The 15735-nt window shown below is 41.5% G+C and overlaps 2 protein-coding genes across 3 annotated transcripts; one reads left to right on the top strand and one right to left on the bottom strand.

Annotated features, from left to right (window-relative positions):
• The first annotated feature begins 1161 nt into the window (after window positions 1-1161).
• On the top strand, window positions 1162-2292 carry LOC120425801 (tubulin polyglutamylase complex subunit 2). Its single transcript, XM_052708643.1, has 4 exons — window positions 1162-1236; window positions 1303-1335; window positions 1395-1539; window positions 1599-2292. The coding sequence occupies exons 1-4, from the start codon at window positions 1165-1167 to the stop codon at window positions 2192-2194; spliced, it is 846 nt and encodes a 281-aa protein (XP_052564603.1). The 5' UTR covers window positions 1162-1164; the 3' UTR covers window positions 2195-2292.
• LOC120425800 (anoctamin-4) lies at window positions 2212-11083 on the bottom strand. 2 transcript variants are annotated; one of them, XM_039590411.2, is made up of 14 exons: window positions 9754-11083; window positions 6139-6665; window positions 5706-6030; window positions 5347-5652; window positions 4725-5293; window positions 4230-4614; window positions 4013-4177; window positions 3794-3950; window positions 3574-3730; window positions 3366-3505; window positions 3101-3306; window positions 2939-3044; window positions 2492-2860; window positions 2212-2435 (listed from the first exon to the last, which is right to left on the bottom strand). In XM_039590411.2, exons 1-14 carry the CDS (start codon window positions 10159-10161, stop codon window positions 2317-2319), a joined length of 3939 nt encoding a protein of 1312 aa, XP_039446345.1. In that variant the 5' UTR covers window positions 10162-11083; the 3' UTR covers window positions 2212-2316. The 2 variants fall into 2 exon arrangements, with proteins under 2 accessions (XP_039446345.1, XP_039446346.1); XM_039590412.2 differs by having other exon boundaries at window positions 5706-6015.
• Between the last annotated feature and the right edge of the window lie 4652 nt (window positions 11084-15735).

Below are 15735 nucleotides of genomic sequence, written 5' to 3'. Positions count from 1 at the left end.
CCGAAAATTAATACATTAAGGCCTTTGTCACGCCCCTCGGCCCCGATACTCTTCATGGGTCACGAAAAAAATTACTTACTTAAAATTCTACCGAACCTATCCTTATTGAATATAATTCTTTCCTATTTTTGCAGATGTATGAGAAAAAACAGCATCACAGAAGCCATCAGTGAGGTCAGAACTAGGGGTTAATCACTTCGAGTATACTGCATACGCGTATCATACGCACATAATATTCTCATTGTCTGCATACCGTATTGACGATATAGACCCCATATTCGTCGCATATGAGGTTATATCTACCCAAATATCAGCGTGGATATCATACGCGCATAATATTCGCGCAGTATTCCTAGGTTGCATACCGTATCGACTCCAATATTGGCTTCATATTGGTGCAGTATCAGAAGTGAATTGCCCTTTGGGTCAGAACCAACGGAGGTCAGCCAGAGCCACTACTGCTGTCACCAATCCTGGATCCGTTACACAGCTTCTTAACAGCTTTCTTCACCAATAAATGGTTATTTTTTGTTAAATTAATTTAATTAATTTCAACAAAAAATCGACGTTGTTTCAACAAAAAAACGATTTGAACGCACTTTCTGCCAACTTAAATGAGGGTAGATTCAATAAAAAACTTGAAAGTCATAGCAAAATAATCCGATTTGAAACAACAAAATTTCAGAGTTGATTCAATGCAAAAAAAAAGTTGATTACATTTATAAAATATGTTTTTTTAATCAAACCTCGTACAGGATGAATCTACAAAATATTTTTCTGCGTGTGCAAACCCAAAACAAACAGAAGATATAAAATAATCGCAACCAATTTTTTGTCAAGCCAATACCGACTCTGAAAGCGCGCGCAATGTCGACATAATTTCAAATTTATTTCCGTTACGCCTGGAGTCATGCGTGCGCTTATCTTGCGTGTCACGCGTGGCTTACGGCGTTCAGACGCGTGTTATGAGGATGAAATTTGAAATTTTAATTAACAATTGACAAGAAACGAACGAATTAACTCAAACTGAATAACATTTTTAGGTTCAAAGATGGGTTGAAAATACTAGGTACTCCATGGCAACCCCCTCTCGAATCCGATTTGATTGATCAATACTGCCTCATTTAGCAAAAGTTCATTTCGAAAGTACTTGTACAAACTTCGATGAGCACCATTAAAAATGTCGTCGATCTGGACGACATGTTCTACGAGAATCTGTCCCTCGGACTGGCAAAGGTTCTATACTAGGTTCCGCGCCAACTGAACCCGCTGAACAAAAGCATTTTTTTTTCTTTTTCACAGAAATTTGCGGATTGCATCCCGCGGATCGTGCAAGTATGAGTCTTTTTAAGGGGTTTTAGATGGAAAATAATGTTTGAAATCACTTTGCTAAGGTGACCTGCGAGAAGCGGCTGCCCTGCGAGAAGGCCCAGGTGACCGCGTGGGAGTCCCGCCACAACATCTACCTGCCGGACGATATGAAAAAGTTCTATCTGTCCACCGATGGGTTCAACTTTTACTGGAGCTACCAATACTCGCGTAATGCGTTTGGGTTTAATTCATTAGGGGGTTGGGAATTGAAATTTGATTCTTTTCAGCAAACGACATCCGCCGCGTGGGTCACATCCATTTCCCACACTTGATCCAGATTACACTGGTTCGCGACAACATCGACACCATTCTGAGCTCAAGCCCGAACACTGCCGTCACGATACCGCCCATCATTCGCCAGTCGAACTATATCGACTCGACGTCCGGCTATCTGAACCATCTGAATCTGAACTCGCGCAGCAAGATCTTCGAGCTGAGCACCATTACGGATCTGGCCAAGGTCTGTCTGGTGTACGAGACGCCAGAATCGTCGAACCCGAAGATCTTTCTGCTCGAGATGGGCACCTTCAAGTGGCAATTCTTGGCCGATACGTTCACCGAATATCTGCGAATGAGCATCGCCCACCTGGGGCTGCCGTACTGGGAGTTGTGCTTCTCGAGCTGTGGACTGCCGTCGTGGACGGAGCAGCTGTTTCTGCTGTTGGCACCACACCTGCTGGAGAAGAACGAGAACCGACGGCTGAAGAACATCGTTTGCGTCAACGAGAACCCACCGTACAACGTGCTGGATCCGGCGGTATTTAGGACCAAGCCCCGTTGTTCTCGCCAGAACCAGAAGAATCGGCTGAACAACCAAGGATAATTGAAACGCACACAGAATTTGAGAACGACTGTTAGTTTATTTCTACTACAAATATATAAGAAAATGCAGAACAGAAACGGATGAGTTTTAAAATCTAACTTCAGTCAGTCAGCCTCCTACTGCTATGTGACTTCCCAAACGGTAGATTCGAGCGATTGTCGAGGCCGGTTCGATATCTCCACGTGCGCGTCCAGTCCGTCACTCATGCGGCTTAGGCGCCGGGCCCAGCTTCCGCGAACTCCTGCAAAGATCAACCATCAGAAATCAAAAACATTGCACCCAGTGAGGACTTTCAACCTTGCCGACTGTTGTTGCTCTGCTCGCGCAGCACGTGCAGAATCTCCTCGTAGTCCGTGTCGCGGGACTTTTTCAGCCCGTGCTGGTACTTGGCCTCCTTGGCGAGCATCTGTTCGCGCTGGATTTGCGTCTTCACCTCGACCGGAATGTCCGGGATGATGAACTGCATGATGCCGGTCAACACGAACACGATGTGCTCGAAGATCACCACGAACGCGAGCCGGGCGGCGAACACGTGCCAGTAGTGCGGACTCAGCCCGTACTGCTCGTTGTCGGTTGGCCCGTTCCGGTAGCCCCGGTACAGACAGGTGTCCGGGTCATTTTCGCCTTTCGTTCCCCATTCCTCCTTGTAGTCGGACGTGTTGAAAACTGTAGGGAAATTTACGTTAGATGACTCTGTCCAACTTTAATGCATGTTTGGAAAACTAGATATCTCCACAACTTTACCTGACAGCGAGTGTTCAATATATCCGTGCAGCGTGAAATGTGGCGAGTAGACGTACTTGTACACCATCCGAGGAATGAAGTCGCTTGTGTAAGCGATTACAAAGGCCTGTAACAAGCTAAAATTAAGCCCTGCTAGAAATCTACGCACAAGCCCATACTAACATTTGAAACCACCGCGGTATAGGTGATGATCTTCAGGATCCCGTACCAGGCGCCAATGTCTTCAACCCGCTCGGCCAGCGGTCGCCGCGACTGGGTAACCATCTTGTACGCATCCAGCCGAATCTCGGCGATGTTGTTCAGCAGCGCGAAGAGCGGAGCCAGCGGGAAGGCCGCCACGAACAGCGTTACGAAGCCGTACTGGACGACTGAAAAGAAACGAGCAATGTCTAGCCATTCTGACGAAATTGGAGACTCCAATCCATACTCATTTCAAGGTACTCGTCGAACAGCGCCAACCGGCCGGGGTCCTGCAAGTGGTAGTCCTGCTCCCAAGCCATGTGCAGGTGGGATTCGTCCTTGGTGAGCTGTTTGTGCTTACGCTGGCGCCACCAGTTGTAGAATGCCCTGCGAATTTGTAAAAATAATTTGAATTAGAATAAACCCACTGAACATAAAATTGTAAATTTACTCACGGAAAGAAGTACTCCATAAAGTTGTTCCAGCACTGCTTTCCCACCATGATGATCGCCAGCTGGATACAGAGCTCACTGAGACAACCCGCCGGGTCACAGATGTCACCCTTCAGCCGGAAGAACTCGCTCTTCCTCGCCACGTCATCGCCGGGGTAGTCTGCAAAAAAGCAAAGATCATTTCAATTTAGATTAACATCGAGACGAAAATCAACAAGCTCACCGTAGAAGCGCCCCTTGAAGAACGCAATGTAAATGAGCGAGCTGTAAAAGTTCATAAACTCAAAGACGAAGATCTTGATCGTGTACGAGTCCTCGTACTCGGTTTGCGTTCGGGGATTCTCTAAGTTGGTTAGAAACAGTGCTAGCTTGTGGTAGATCTGAAATGAGGAGGGTTGGTAAGAGGAAGCTTGAAATTGTCTGATTCAGTGCAATAACTTACACGTGTTAGAATCATAATGATGACAAGATTGATTAAGGCAGCAGTCATTGTGGTAAAAAGTTTGGCATGTGTGCGGAAAAAGTTTCCACCCCCACTGTAGATCACAGATACGAGCGATATCCGGTAGATGATGGTCCCCAGGACGGCACCGAGGACGACTGAGATCTAGACGAAACATTGGGTTACAGAGAGTTTCTCACGGGAAGAATCAACTTACCATGAACAGCACCGCGCTGGAGGTCGCCGCAAAGCGAATCGCGCGATCCCACGTTGGCATGTAGGGTTCCTTCTCCCGGGTCACCGGATTCGTGCGGAACGTTTTGACCGAGGTTTCAAACTCCGGCCGCATGTCCTCCTCGTTTTCGATGTTCTGCAGGTCCCACTCCCACACGAGGACCGATTGCTTGCGCTTCCACATCTCGAGGAAGGTCGTGGCCCAGAAGGACATGAAGATGGCGAAGAATACGGTGGATGGGTTGTCGAACAGGTACGTAAGCTGGGCGAAAAGGCACGACTCGGAGAGCTGTTGGTAACTGCAGGCTTTGTCACACAGCGGACATAGGGTTATGTTGCCAGGCCCCTTTTTGTCGCAGATTTCTTTGCTGGAAGTGACGATCACTAGGTTAGTGGGTTTCGTAATTCGTATTTCTTATAATATCCGTACGGAATTTTTCTTTGATATTAAAATACCCTAATGAAAAAAACAACTTACGTTGGAATGTTATCGCTCGAGTCCATGGACGCCAGCCCGTACAGGAAACACAACAGTCCAACCACCGCCGGAGCGCACAACATCTTGGTGTAGAACCCGAGCCAACAAAAGTACAGCGCAATCTTATCGCCAAAGTACTTCCGCACCAGACAAAGCGGCTGCTTCTTGTACCATTTGATGGGCCGAGCCCACTCGAGGTACAGTAACCTCCGATCGAACACCGCTTCCGTCGAGTGGTTTCGATCGTATCGGCCTTCGTGCAGTGGAAAGCACGCCAGATACGTCCCGTCGTTCAGCAGCCTTCGGATTCCGATAAAGTTGATCTTCTCCGTGTCATCGAAGCGAGCCCGCATCAAAATCTGCATCACGATCAGGCTTCGCTGAGCGCTTGTGAAGGTCGTACAGCGATCCTTCACGATGAACTGCTCCTCCGGATTTCCGTTGCAGGTCGCCGAGTAGAACGAGGGTTCTTTCTCGATACGACTGTAGTTGTAGTCCATCATCGACATCATCTTATTCCAGTAGCTGAGCCACTTGTTCTGATGCTTCCGCAGCGTTGATTCTTCTTCCTACGGCAGAGAATCCGGTTATCTTAAGTCACGCTTAGTCAGCAAAACCTTACCTTCACGCTAATCGTGATGAATCGCTTCACAGGCAGCTTGAGATTCATGACCTCGGCGTAGCGTGACTCCGTTCGCCACGGGATGTGTACCTTAACAAAGTACGTCTTCTCGTCGAACGCCTGCGATTTGTGCTCCAACTCAATCTCCAAACCCTCCTTCACCAGGTTCTCTTGAAACACCTTACGCTGGTGTCTCTTCAACGCTTCCTCCTCCGTCATAACACCGTCATCAGACTCCTCGTAACAGAGGATCATGTCGATCTTCCGACGGCCGTCGCGGAACATCAGCGACTCTGGATCGAGACCCTTAAAAGAGAGATCATTTCTATCTGTTCGCCCAATTCAGTTATGCCACCTACCTCCTTGTCCTGCTTGCTCGGTCTGCGGTTCCCATCGCCAGACTGTTCGGAACCCTTGCGCTTTTTGCTGCGCAAACTTCCCGTAACGGCTCCCCCGACGCCACCTAAACTGTTCCGATTTTCCTCACGCAGAATCGACCTCACTGGCGAACTTCCGGTTAGCAGTTTCGTCGACGAGCGTCGCCGGTCGTTCATGATGCTCATCGTACTGGAGTTGAAACTCTTGTTGATCTCGGACGCAATGTCCGACGTGTCCATCGGCGTTCCCGGGATGTTCTCGGTATTGCTGATCTTGGGGCCAAATATCTTGCTGTAAAGATCGGGACTAATCGCGTGAATCGTTCGTTATTGCATAGCGTTACAACGGCCAATTGTTACACAGAGAGAGATGGTACATGATTTAGAACACTCAACACACACTTGATGGATATACCTTCGGTTCTGCTCTTCGTTGATCTTCATCTGGTCCAGCGCGCGATCCTGCGCTTCAAGCCACTTCTCGACGGGAGTTTTGAGCAGGGGACTTTCCATAATATCGTCCAACGTGGACAGTGTCTTCTCGCTCGAATCTACCGCCGGATGGCGGGACGATGAACCGGTGTCGATTGCCGAGTCCTCGGTCGGGCTGCCACCATGGTAACCGTTGCCATCGGCCACGTGCTGCGTGCTATCGTGCAACTGATGGGTGGACGGCGCTGTAGACACCGTCCCATACGTGTCCAGCTCACCTGTGTTGGTGGTGCTGTTCGTCCTGGTGACGTTGAATTTGTTGATGTTGGCGTTGGCGTTGGTACCGGCAAAGTTCAGCTGGTTACCCAGCCCACCATTCATGCTAACAGTCACTCGGGAGGTCACGGGGGTGGCGGTGTAACCACCCTTCAGGGGGATACTATTAATACCTCGCAGGTTGTCCGTGCTGTGTCGCATTAATAATTGATTTGGTTCGTTATGTTGACTTATCTATAGTTGTAGGGAGGGGAATAAAAAAAAGCACACGAAAACAGATTACCGGATATTAGAGCGATTGGGATATGCCGGAACGAATGGTCTTTTATTCCAGTTGATGGTTGAATCGATAACGTAATAGCGATTATCTAGATCGCTGACATGGTCATGGAGCTGCGGGTAGCACAGCAAAAATATTTGTTTAAGTAACGATTGAGTGTGACTACGTCGACCAATGAATGTTTTACGCTCAATAGGCATTATTCAAATTATTTAAATTATTGATATTGGGACAAAAAAAACTTTCATATACTCAGTTACGATAATTTTACATCTTAAAATCGTATGTGTTAGATGGATTGAAAAATATTTAAATATATTTAATTATGGTAAATAGCAACTCTTCTCGATGTTTGATCTAATCTAATTCAAAAGAACATAAGCACAGCCATTCCAATGAAATAATCCTGGAATACATGTGGTTAAATTATGCCCCAAGTTCTTTTTTTTTTGCGTTGCATTAACCGTAGAGAGGATGTAAACGAATCATATTTCAGATATCTACAGGGGAGGAACGCTCCGGATCAGTAGTAAGATTTAATACAAGCAAACTGGTACTATTGTTAACCCTTTTGTAAACTTTTCATTGCGTGATATAAATATAATCTGCATTGTTAAATGAATGAAAGAGTTTGTAGGGTTTGTGGTATTCAATAGTCAACTATTTTTGTATTTTTTCATCATATTTTTATAATGAGCTTTTTGTTGCATTTTCTTTCGAAAAAAGTGTTCTAATATTGACCAACATATGAGATCGATCTGACCTCTACAGGCAGAGTTATTCAACTGTCTTATTCTAGATGCACTTGGCAGGAACAATGAGACAGTAGGGTGTAATATGGTTGTATGAAAAAAAAAAATAAAGTTGATCAAATTTAGTGAGCACAGCATCTTTTCAGTTCCTTTTGGGGTCCTAAACAACTCCCCAAAGTTTGAGAACGATTGGTTAATTCCCCACTTTGCGCAAAGCGATTAAATTTTCCATATACATTTGTATGGGGAACATATTTTTCTTTGATTTTGATATTTTAAAAATCCACGTTTCACGCTATATTAAAACCGGATTCATATTCGGTTGCTCTGGAATGTGCTCTACAACTTTCCCCAAGAGAGTATGGTGCTAACTTGCTCCTATAAAAAGATACAGCGTGTTCAAAACTCGTCTAAAACGTGTTTTTTGCTCGAAAATCACGTTTTAGACGAGTTTTGAGGACGCTGTATCTTCTTTCAGGAGCAAGTTAGCACCAAACTCTCTTCGGGAAAGTTGTAGAGCACCTTCCAGAGCATCTGAATATGAATCCGGTTTTGATATCGCATAAAACGTGGATTTTAAAATATTAAAATTTAAAAAAAAAATGGTTTTTCCCATACAAATTTATATGGATTGAATCGCTTTGCGCAATGTGAGGACTTAACCAATTTTTCTCAAACTTTGGGGAATTGTTTAGGACCCAAAAAGGAACCGAAAAATTGATGTGCTGGAAAATCGATTTTGTTATTACACCCTAATGAGACAGGTGGGGAACGAAAATCAATACTTTTCTAGTTTCTAAGTTATACTTAAAAGCATTTATATTTTACAAAATCCGTAAATTTATATCAATTTACTTAATATTTTTGGTTAAGAGCAATTCTCTACGAAATCGATCTTTTTTCTTTAATTTTAATTATTGATTTTTTAATCCAGCTGAAACTTTTTTGGTGCCTTCGGTATGCCCAAAGAAGCCATTTTGCATCATTAGTTTGTCCATATAATTTTTCATACAAATTTGGCAGCTGCCCATACAAAAATGATGTATGAAAATTCAAAAATCAAAAAAAGGATTTTTTGAAGGAATTTTTTGATCGATTAGGTGTCTTCGGTAAAGTTGTAGGTATGGATATGGACTACACTGAAAAAAAATGATACAAATGGTAATTTTTAATTTCACTTTTAGTCACTAAAACTTGATTTGCATAAAAACACTATTTTTATTATTTTTTTATTTTCTGATATGTTTCAGGAGACATCCAATGCCAACGTTTCTGAAATTTCCAGAATGGGCAAAAAATCTTTGATCGAGTTGTGAAGTTTTGAATCAATACTTATTCAAAAAAAAAAATCAAAATGTTCCTCGCAAACATCAATTTTTCTTTTTTTTTAATCTTTGCATGGCAATATCTCAGCAACTAAGGGTCGTATCAACAAAGGAAAATCAAATCACGAACGTATTTCGTATTTTTTAATGTTTGTGTTTTTAACGTCTAATTCGAGTTCTGCGACCTCATTTCAATTAAATTTGAGTGGTTAATTGCCTGCTGGCATGCCAAATGCATTTTCTGCTAAATTCTCTCAATATTTCCCCACTGACTTCCTAGATTTAAAAATTCTAAATCACTTTAGAGAAGTGGTGGGGTCATATTCGAGCTAGACAATCAAATATAAGACAACTATTCTTTTCGAAGTGATTTTTCCCGAATCGAGGTGATTTTTTTCCGAGGCCTAAAAAATAAATAAAAAAATAAAATGATTTAAATCAATTGATTTTAAATTTTTATCAAGTTTTAATATCTCAGTTAATTTGTTTTATTTAACCCTCTACTGCCCAATTTTTTTTCGAAAATTTTTACTTTCCTTCTCTTGTTAGATGTTTTTCTTGTTTTATTTTTAGTATTTCAATTTGCATTTATCTTGTTTAGTTTATCTTTGTTTTTGGTAGTATTTTTTTCTACCACCTCCTATCATTACATTTTGTCTTTCTAATTTTCTCTTGTTTTTTACAGTCACTTTTTCAATTTTTTGTTTGTTTTTCACATTTTCTGCTCTAGAATGGCACCATTATCACTTAAATTGTAAAAAAAATGCGTAGAGGCATAGTCTGGGACACTACAAAATTTACTGCATAGTTCTTTTAACTTAAAATATAAAACATGTTAGTAAAAAACGCTGCTAAAGTTGACTCCTCAAAAAAAAAAAAAAAAAATACCAACAAAACATCAAACTAAAAAGATGGGCTACGGTATGATGATGTGGATCAAATCTTATCACCCAACTAACTCTTACCTCCTCATTGCTCCGATTCAGATAACGGCCCGGCAGCGCGTACGAATCCTGACTATACCGTCGGATCTTGGTCAGCGGACTCGACTGAATCGCCCTCGGTGGTGTCAGATACTGCTGCCTCCCACTGAACCGTTGCTCCTGCTCGATAAAGTTTGGCAGTATCACGTTCAGCGAACTCTGGTACAGCAACGCTTCCGGCAGACTTCCGTTGCAGGGTTGGGTCGGGCTGGTTGTTGGATCTGGGTCACCGGGAGGTCCCTCGGGCGATACGGTGGTGCTGGTGGTTTGTGCACTTTCTGCGCCTCCGGGTTCCTTTGCGGGACTAACTTTCACTACGACTACACTATCGCTCGGCATGGATTTACTAGCACTACTACTGTTGCTTCCGGCCTGGTCGGCGTCACTCATCCTACCAGCTACTGGTACGGGATGTTACACCTGGGCGGGCAAGCCTCGTTCTGCACTTCAATATTCAAATTGCTTCATTATCACTCGAGGCCACGTTTTCCGCTGAACGCCTTGCAAGTAGGTATACATGGGTGGTTGAAGTGGATGGCAAAATGATAGAGGACCAGCAGCTGGAGATTGCACACTTCCGATTGCACAGCTAACGCATCTAAATTTCATTCGTATCGATCGATTCCCACGATGAAGGTGCCGCGGTACAGCTACGAGTTGTCCACTTTACACTTGGCGTAACCCAACACGTGGTACCATTGCACTGGGTGCCAGCAATTCGCAACGGTCGAATACCATCTGTGTAGACCGCGTACTTAGAGCCCTGAACCCAACACACACCGTTCAAACGACATCACTTTCCCGACTGAACCAATATATGGGCCAAGGACTTTAATGAACACGACTCTTTGTTCCCAACAGTAGCACATACACACACGTGTATTCCTTGACTGACACCGGAGGCCTAGTGATATCCTCTGTCTGTGATGTCCTGCTTGATGACGCTAAATGTCACACGCGAGGATGGACACGACTCGTTCAAGCCTCGACGAGTTTCATGTACCGCCACCGCACTGACCGTGCACTTACGTACGACATTTTATCGATTTTATTCGATCATGAATAAGTGATGGACTGATTTCCTGCTACACGTACGTACTGGCGTTACGTAGTTGCGGAGGTTCAAAAACGCTGGAAATTTTCCGTTGAGCAAAGTCACGCTTCTTTTTTAACTCTAATTAACTCACAAAATATCATTAATCACTACTCGTAATAAAAAACGCTTCCAAAATCCTAATTCTTCCTGCACTGGTAATCCTGTAACGGGTTTCTTCTTTTGCAATTATGTGCACTGCAAGCGCTCGAATTTGATTGTCAACGTGCGGGTCCGTTCGCGCGTGCTGCTCGGCGTGAAGTACGAACCTCGTGTGGACCTCGGTCTAGTCCTGGCCCAACAGTTCGGGCTGCCATCGGGGATGCTCAAGCGTTGAGGTGACTTGCTTCCGGTGTGTAATATGGGTGGGTTGTCAGCTGACAATACTTTGAAAATGTAATGAAAGTAAGGGTACTTGGAGGTATTGTTACAATATGGGAATCGCTGTTCATTTTTGTGCTGTATGTATTTTCGATTGACCCATTACGACGACAAGCGAAGTGGTAATTAAGAATATTGTCTGATAAACTGTACTTAAATGTTAAGGATGTCAAACTAAACTGAATGAGTTGACTGTTTTATGAATATTCTGGATATTCATGAAATATTGGCTACCGTCGATGAGGGTCACACTTGGACTGGGAAGTGAAATTTTTAAAATTTATGAAATTTATGTCTCGTAAGCAGGGCTGCGGAGTCGGGTCATATTTCAAGCGACTCCGACTCCGACTCCGACTCCGACTCCGGCTTTCTGAGTTAAGCCGACTCCGACTCCGACTCCGGCTCCGGCTTTCCACAAATTGTTGACTCCGGCTCCGACTCCGACTCCGGCCTACCAACTCTAGCCGACTCCGACTCCGACTCCGACTCCAGCTTTCCACAAATTGTTGACTCCGACTCCAACTCCTATACCTAATCTGTATTTTAAATATTAAAAAAAAATTAATTAATCACATCACTCACTTTTCAGTTCATACCTGCGCGAATACTGTAAACCGGGGTGACATTTATGTTCGGGGTGTTTTGCATTTTGCAATTGATAAATACGAATTATATATACAAACAGAATGGTATGGAACCATATTAAGCTTGGTAGATAAGTAAATTTGAATTTTGTTGTTTGAAAAATTTTAACTTTTCATTTGACTACTTTAAATTTACATTCTTTTTTCTTAAGTTAATCAACTAATTTTCATTTCTTGACTTTTTTTTTGATAAGGTCCTATAAACAAATGTAAACATTGAGTGTATCCCTTTCATACCTTATGTCAAAGTTCATCGGAGTAAGCGGGATACACTCAATGTTTACATTTGTTTATAGGACCTTATCAAAAAAAAGTCAAGATTTGTACTTTTTTTAATGAAATATTAAAAGAAAGTAGCCTTCATGATCGATTTGACATATCAAATAAATTTGCATAATTTTAGGCTGAAATTTTAAAGACAGTAGTACATCAAAGATACCCTGGTTTTGAAATAAACAATTTTCAAAGTAACTTTTTTTTAAAGCTTTTTTGAATTTATTTGAGAAGACGTACAAGGACATTGTGTGATCGTCCAGGAATCGTCGCAGATTTCGAGTCATCGTCGTCGTTTGTTTTGGTGAGTTTGTTTCCGGACTGGTTTGGATGAAGAGTCCGGGTGTTTTGGCCACTTGCGCATCCAAGAATCCTTAAAAAAACATCAGATGCATCCTGAAAGTCATGAAAAAAATATTCGTTTGAATCAAATGTTTTATTTACGTTCTCTGAAATGGATGACAGCTCAATACCTATCCTTCCACTTTCTCAGCCACAAATTACACATTTTGTAATGCAATAATACACATTCTTTCGTAAAATTCAACATTTTTGCGGTAAATTTCATCATTTTTTTAGGTAAATTTCATCATTATTTGAGGTAAATTTCATCATTTTGTGATGAAAATTCATCATTTTCTAAGGTAAAATTTATCATTTTTTTTGCCACAATATCTGTCACCATTTCCTGATGAATATTACCATAATTTTTTTTTCTGTGAAATTGTAAACATTGAGGTCTATCTATCTAATAAATTTAATGATTATTTCAAAATTTGTTGCAACTTATTTTCGATATTTTTTGTCAGTTTGAAATTTTTTCAGCAAGACACTTTGATTTATTTTTATTTTCATACAAAATGAGCATGTTGCGTTCCAAGTAGAATATTGATATAATAGTTGATAATGTTTTAAAAACATAATTATTTTTGTTAGATACTGATAGTGAACCTTTATTTTTCCTGTTCAAAAAAATGATCTACTTTAAAATTCCAAGACGTTCGCTAATTTTAATTGAAAGAATACATAAATACATGCAAAAAGAGGCAGTAAAGAATCATTTTAATATGTTTTAATTTTATGACTACACAGCGACAATTGTTTACTATTTTATGATTTATTACAAACATTGACAAGAGAGGATTAACAGATTATCATTCAGTGATCTTAGTGAAATAACACAATAAGAGCTTTCCAATCACAATAAAAATGCTTCGAAAACATAATGATATCTGATAAATATCTTGAACCAAACAATAAATTTAATAAAAAAAATGTCAACGCAGTGCACGCAATTCAATAAATAAATTTAAAATATTTTAAAAAAATGATAATTAACGTGAATTATAACAAATTTTGAACAATAAATAGATTAAATTATATGAATTTCCGACAGCAACTCCGACTCCAGCTCCGACTCCGGGTCTATCAGAAATTTACGACTCCGGCTCCGACTCCGACTCCAGCTCATAAAATTTAGACGACTCCGACTCCGACTCCGACTCCAGCTATTCGAGTTTTGACGACTCCGGCTCCGACTTCGACTCCAGGTCCCCAAAAAGACCCGACTCCACCGACTCCGGCTCCGACTCCGACTCCGACTCCACAGCCCTGCTCGTAAGTGTGTGAGTGAAAAATAGCCTTTGTTCTAAAAAGTTGTGTGAAGGTTACTCTAACTCATTATAGAGTACAAACAAAACTAGTTGCTACTTCGTTATTGACAGATCAGCTGAAGTTAAACAATGAATCAAAAATGATCAGTCGGAGCCAATCAACCGTTTACTGTCCAACCCCTGAAGATCCCTTTTATATTAGTCAATACCGGAGCCTTCTCAAGAAGCCTGCGGTTCGACAAAGGTAGGAATGCTAGTCCAATACTTGAATTTGCAGACGCAACAGATATGGAGTTTTTCGCTCGATTCCTGACGACACCACATCGTCGTCGTCGTCGTGCTAACTTGTCGCACGTGCATTTTGGGTCAAATTGAGTTAAGAACGCCTTCACAGATCCCCAAAATTCGATTTCAATCCTGAGATATTCAATAAAAACCGAAAAAAGCTTCTGCATTGTTGTCACTTTTAATATAAAAGAAGTATCAATCATGTCGTGCAAATTGATGTATGTGCGACAATTGGCCAAAGGGATTTCAGGTCAGAACGCGTTTGCGCACGTACAAGTTAGACTACCGTAAACATTTTTAATTATAGTTCGGGACTCCAGCAACCAACTTCAACCAAACTTCGGGACAATGCACAGAATGGTCTGCCAAACAGAACGTGTTTGTATTTCTGGAGTTTTTTTTGAAAAAGGTCCAGTAAACCAAATTTCCAGTTTTTGCTTTTTGGGTGTTTTAAAACCGCCTTGGGTCAGGGGTATTAAAAAACACCCAAAAAGCAAAAACTGAAATTTTGGATTATTGGACCTTTATAAAAAAACTCCAGATTTGTTTACATTGCGTGCGCTAGTTTTTGTTTATTCAAGGTCAAACATTGAAACGCGTTTTTTTTTTTCGGAACGTCAAAAAGCTACGTACGACAAGATAGCACGACGACGTCGACATGAGACTGTTGAATCAACAGCATTAATGATTTCTATAAAAAGTTCTATAACAAATACTATTTAAAAAATCAAAAAACGTGCAAAAAAGTTTGTACAGCTTTTGAAATATTAACATGAATCTGGTTATTTGTTGATAAATCACCATAAATCCAGTGTCCAAACTTCAAATACACAGCAAAAAAAGCTAGTATCGAGCTGCGTGTAAAAGGCCTGGGTTTAAAATAAATTTTGCATTATTTTATGAAATTTTATGTAATATTACACCCTGAAATATGTAGCCCATCAGTATGAAAAACCTACTTGACCGCAATGTCAAGCTCATATATTTGTTTATCCTTTCCATTTTTCATCGGTCTGATGGCCGAGCGGGCTAAGGCCCCATTTCTTACTGTTGGTGCTGGGTTTGAATCCCGTTGGTTACCAACTTTTTTTGTGTTTAGGGGAGAGTGGGGACACTTGATCCCCTTTTTTTGTATCGCACATAACTCTGTCAATTTCTCATAAAACTATGAACTTTTGGCATGAATTGAAAACTTAAACATTCAACTATGTTTGGGTAATAAGTGTATTTCATCAGATGAACTCTTCGAATCATGCCAAGCGTTTTAAAAACATATTTTAAACTAGCATTTTCAAAACGTTTTTTTGCAGGTTTTTGCAGCACTTTTAGAAAAATTTGTGTAACTCAATCTAAACCTTTTTTTTTATTTTTTCTCTGTTTTCTACAATGAGTTTAAGTCAATTTCGCACAACTTTCTAGAACCAAGCTAATTGTTTTACCAACATGCTGACGAGATACAGGCTTGGGATCAAGTGCCCCCGGAGATCAAGTCTCCCCACTCTCTCCTACAAAAATTGTACATGCAGTGTGTAATATTAAGTGTCTTTTTTGACGAAGGTGATGTGCATGCTTTTGCATGCGATTTTACCATCGGATTTTTTGCTGTGTAGGCATCCTCAACTGATTAAAAATTAACTTGGATTGAATATAAAGTTTACTAATTACTCAGTAT

This window comes from Culex pipiens, chromosome 2 (assembly GCF_016801865.2).
Source record: "Culex pipiens pallens isolate TS chromosome 2, TS_CPP_V2, whole genome shotgun sequence".
Classification (NCBI taxonomy): Eukaryota; Metazoa; Arthropoda; class Insecta; order Diptera; family Culicidae; genus Culex; species Culex pipiens.
Note: the sequence above shows the minus strand (reverse complement) of the source record. Positions and strands in the feature narration are given on the sequence as shown.

Coding starts and splice junctions, on each gene's coding strand:
- LOC120425801 (XM_052708643.1), top strand. CDS start 1,165: ATGAGCACCATTAAAAATGTCGTCGATCTGGACGACATGTTCTACGAG. Junction 1,237..1,302: donor TGTCCCTCGGACTGGCAAAG/GTTCTATACTAG, acceptor TCTTTTTCACAG/AAATTTGCGGATTGCATCCC. Junction 1,336..1,394: donor GCATCCCGCGGATCGTGCAA/GTATGAGTCTTT, acceptor CACTTTGCTAAG/GTGACCTGCGAGAAGCGGCT.
- LOC120425800 (XM_039590411.2), bottom strand. CDS start 10,161: ATGAGTGACGCCGACCAGGCCGGAAGCAACAGTAGTAGTGCTAGTAAA. Junction 6,031..6,138: donor AACGAAGAGCAGAACCGAAG/GTATATCCATCA, acceptor TCACGCGATTAG/TCCCGATCTTTACAGCAAGA. Junction 2,436..2,491: donor GAGCAACAACAGTCGGCAAG/GTTGAAAGTCCT, acceptor TGATCTTTGCAG/GAGTTCGCGGAAGCTGGGCC.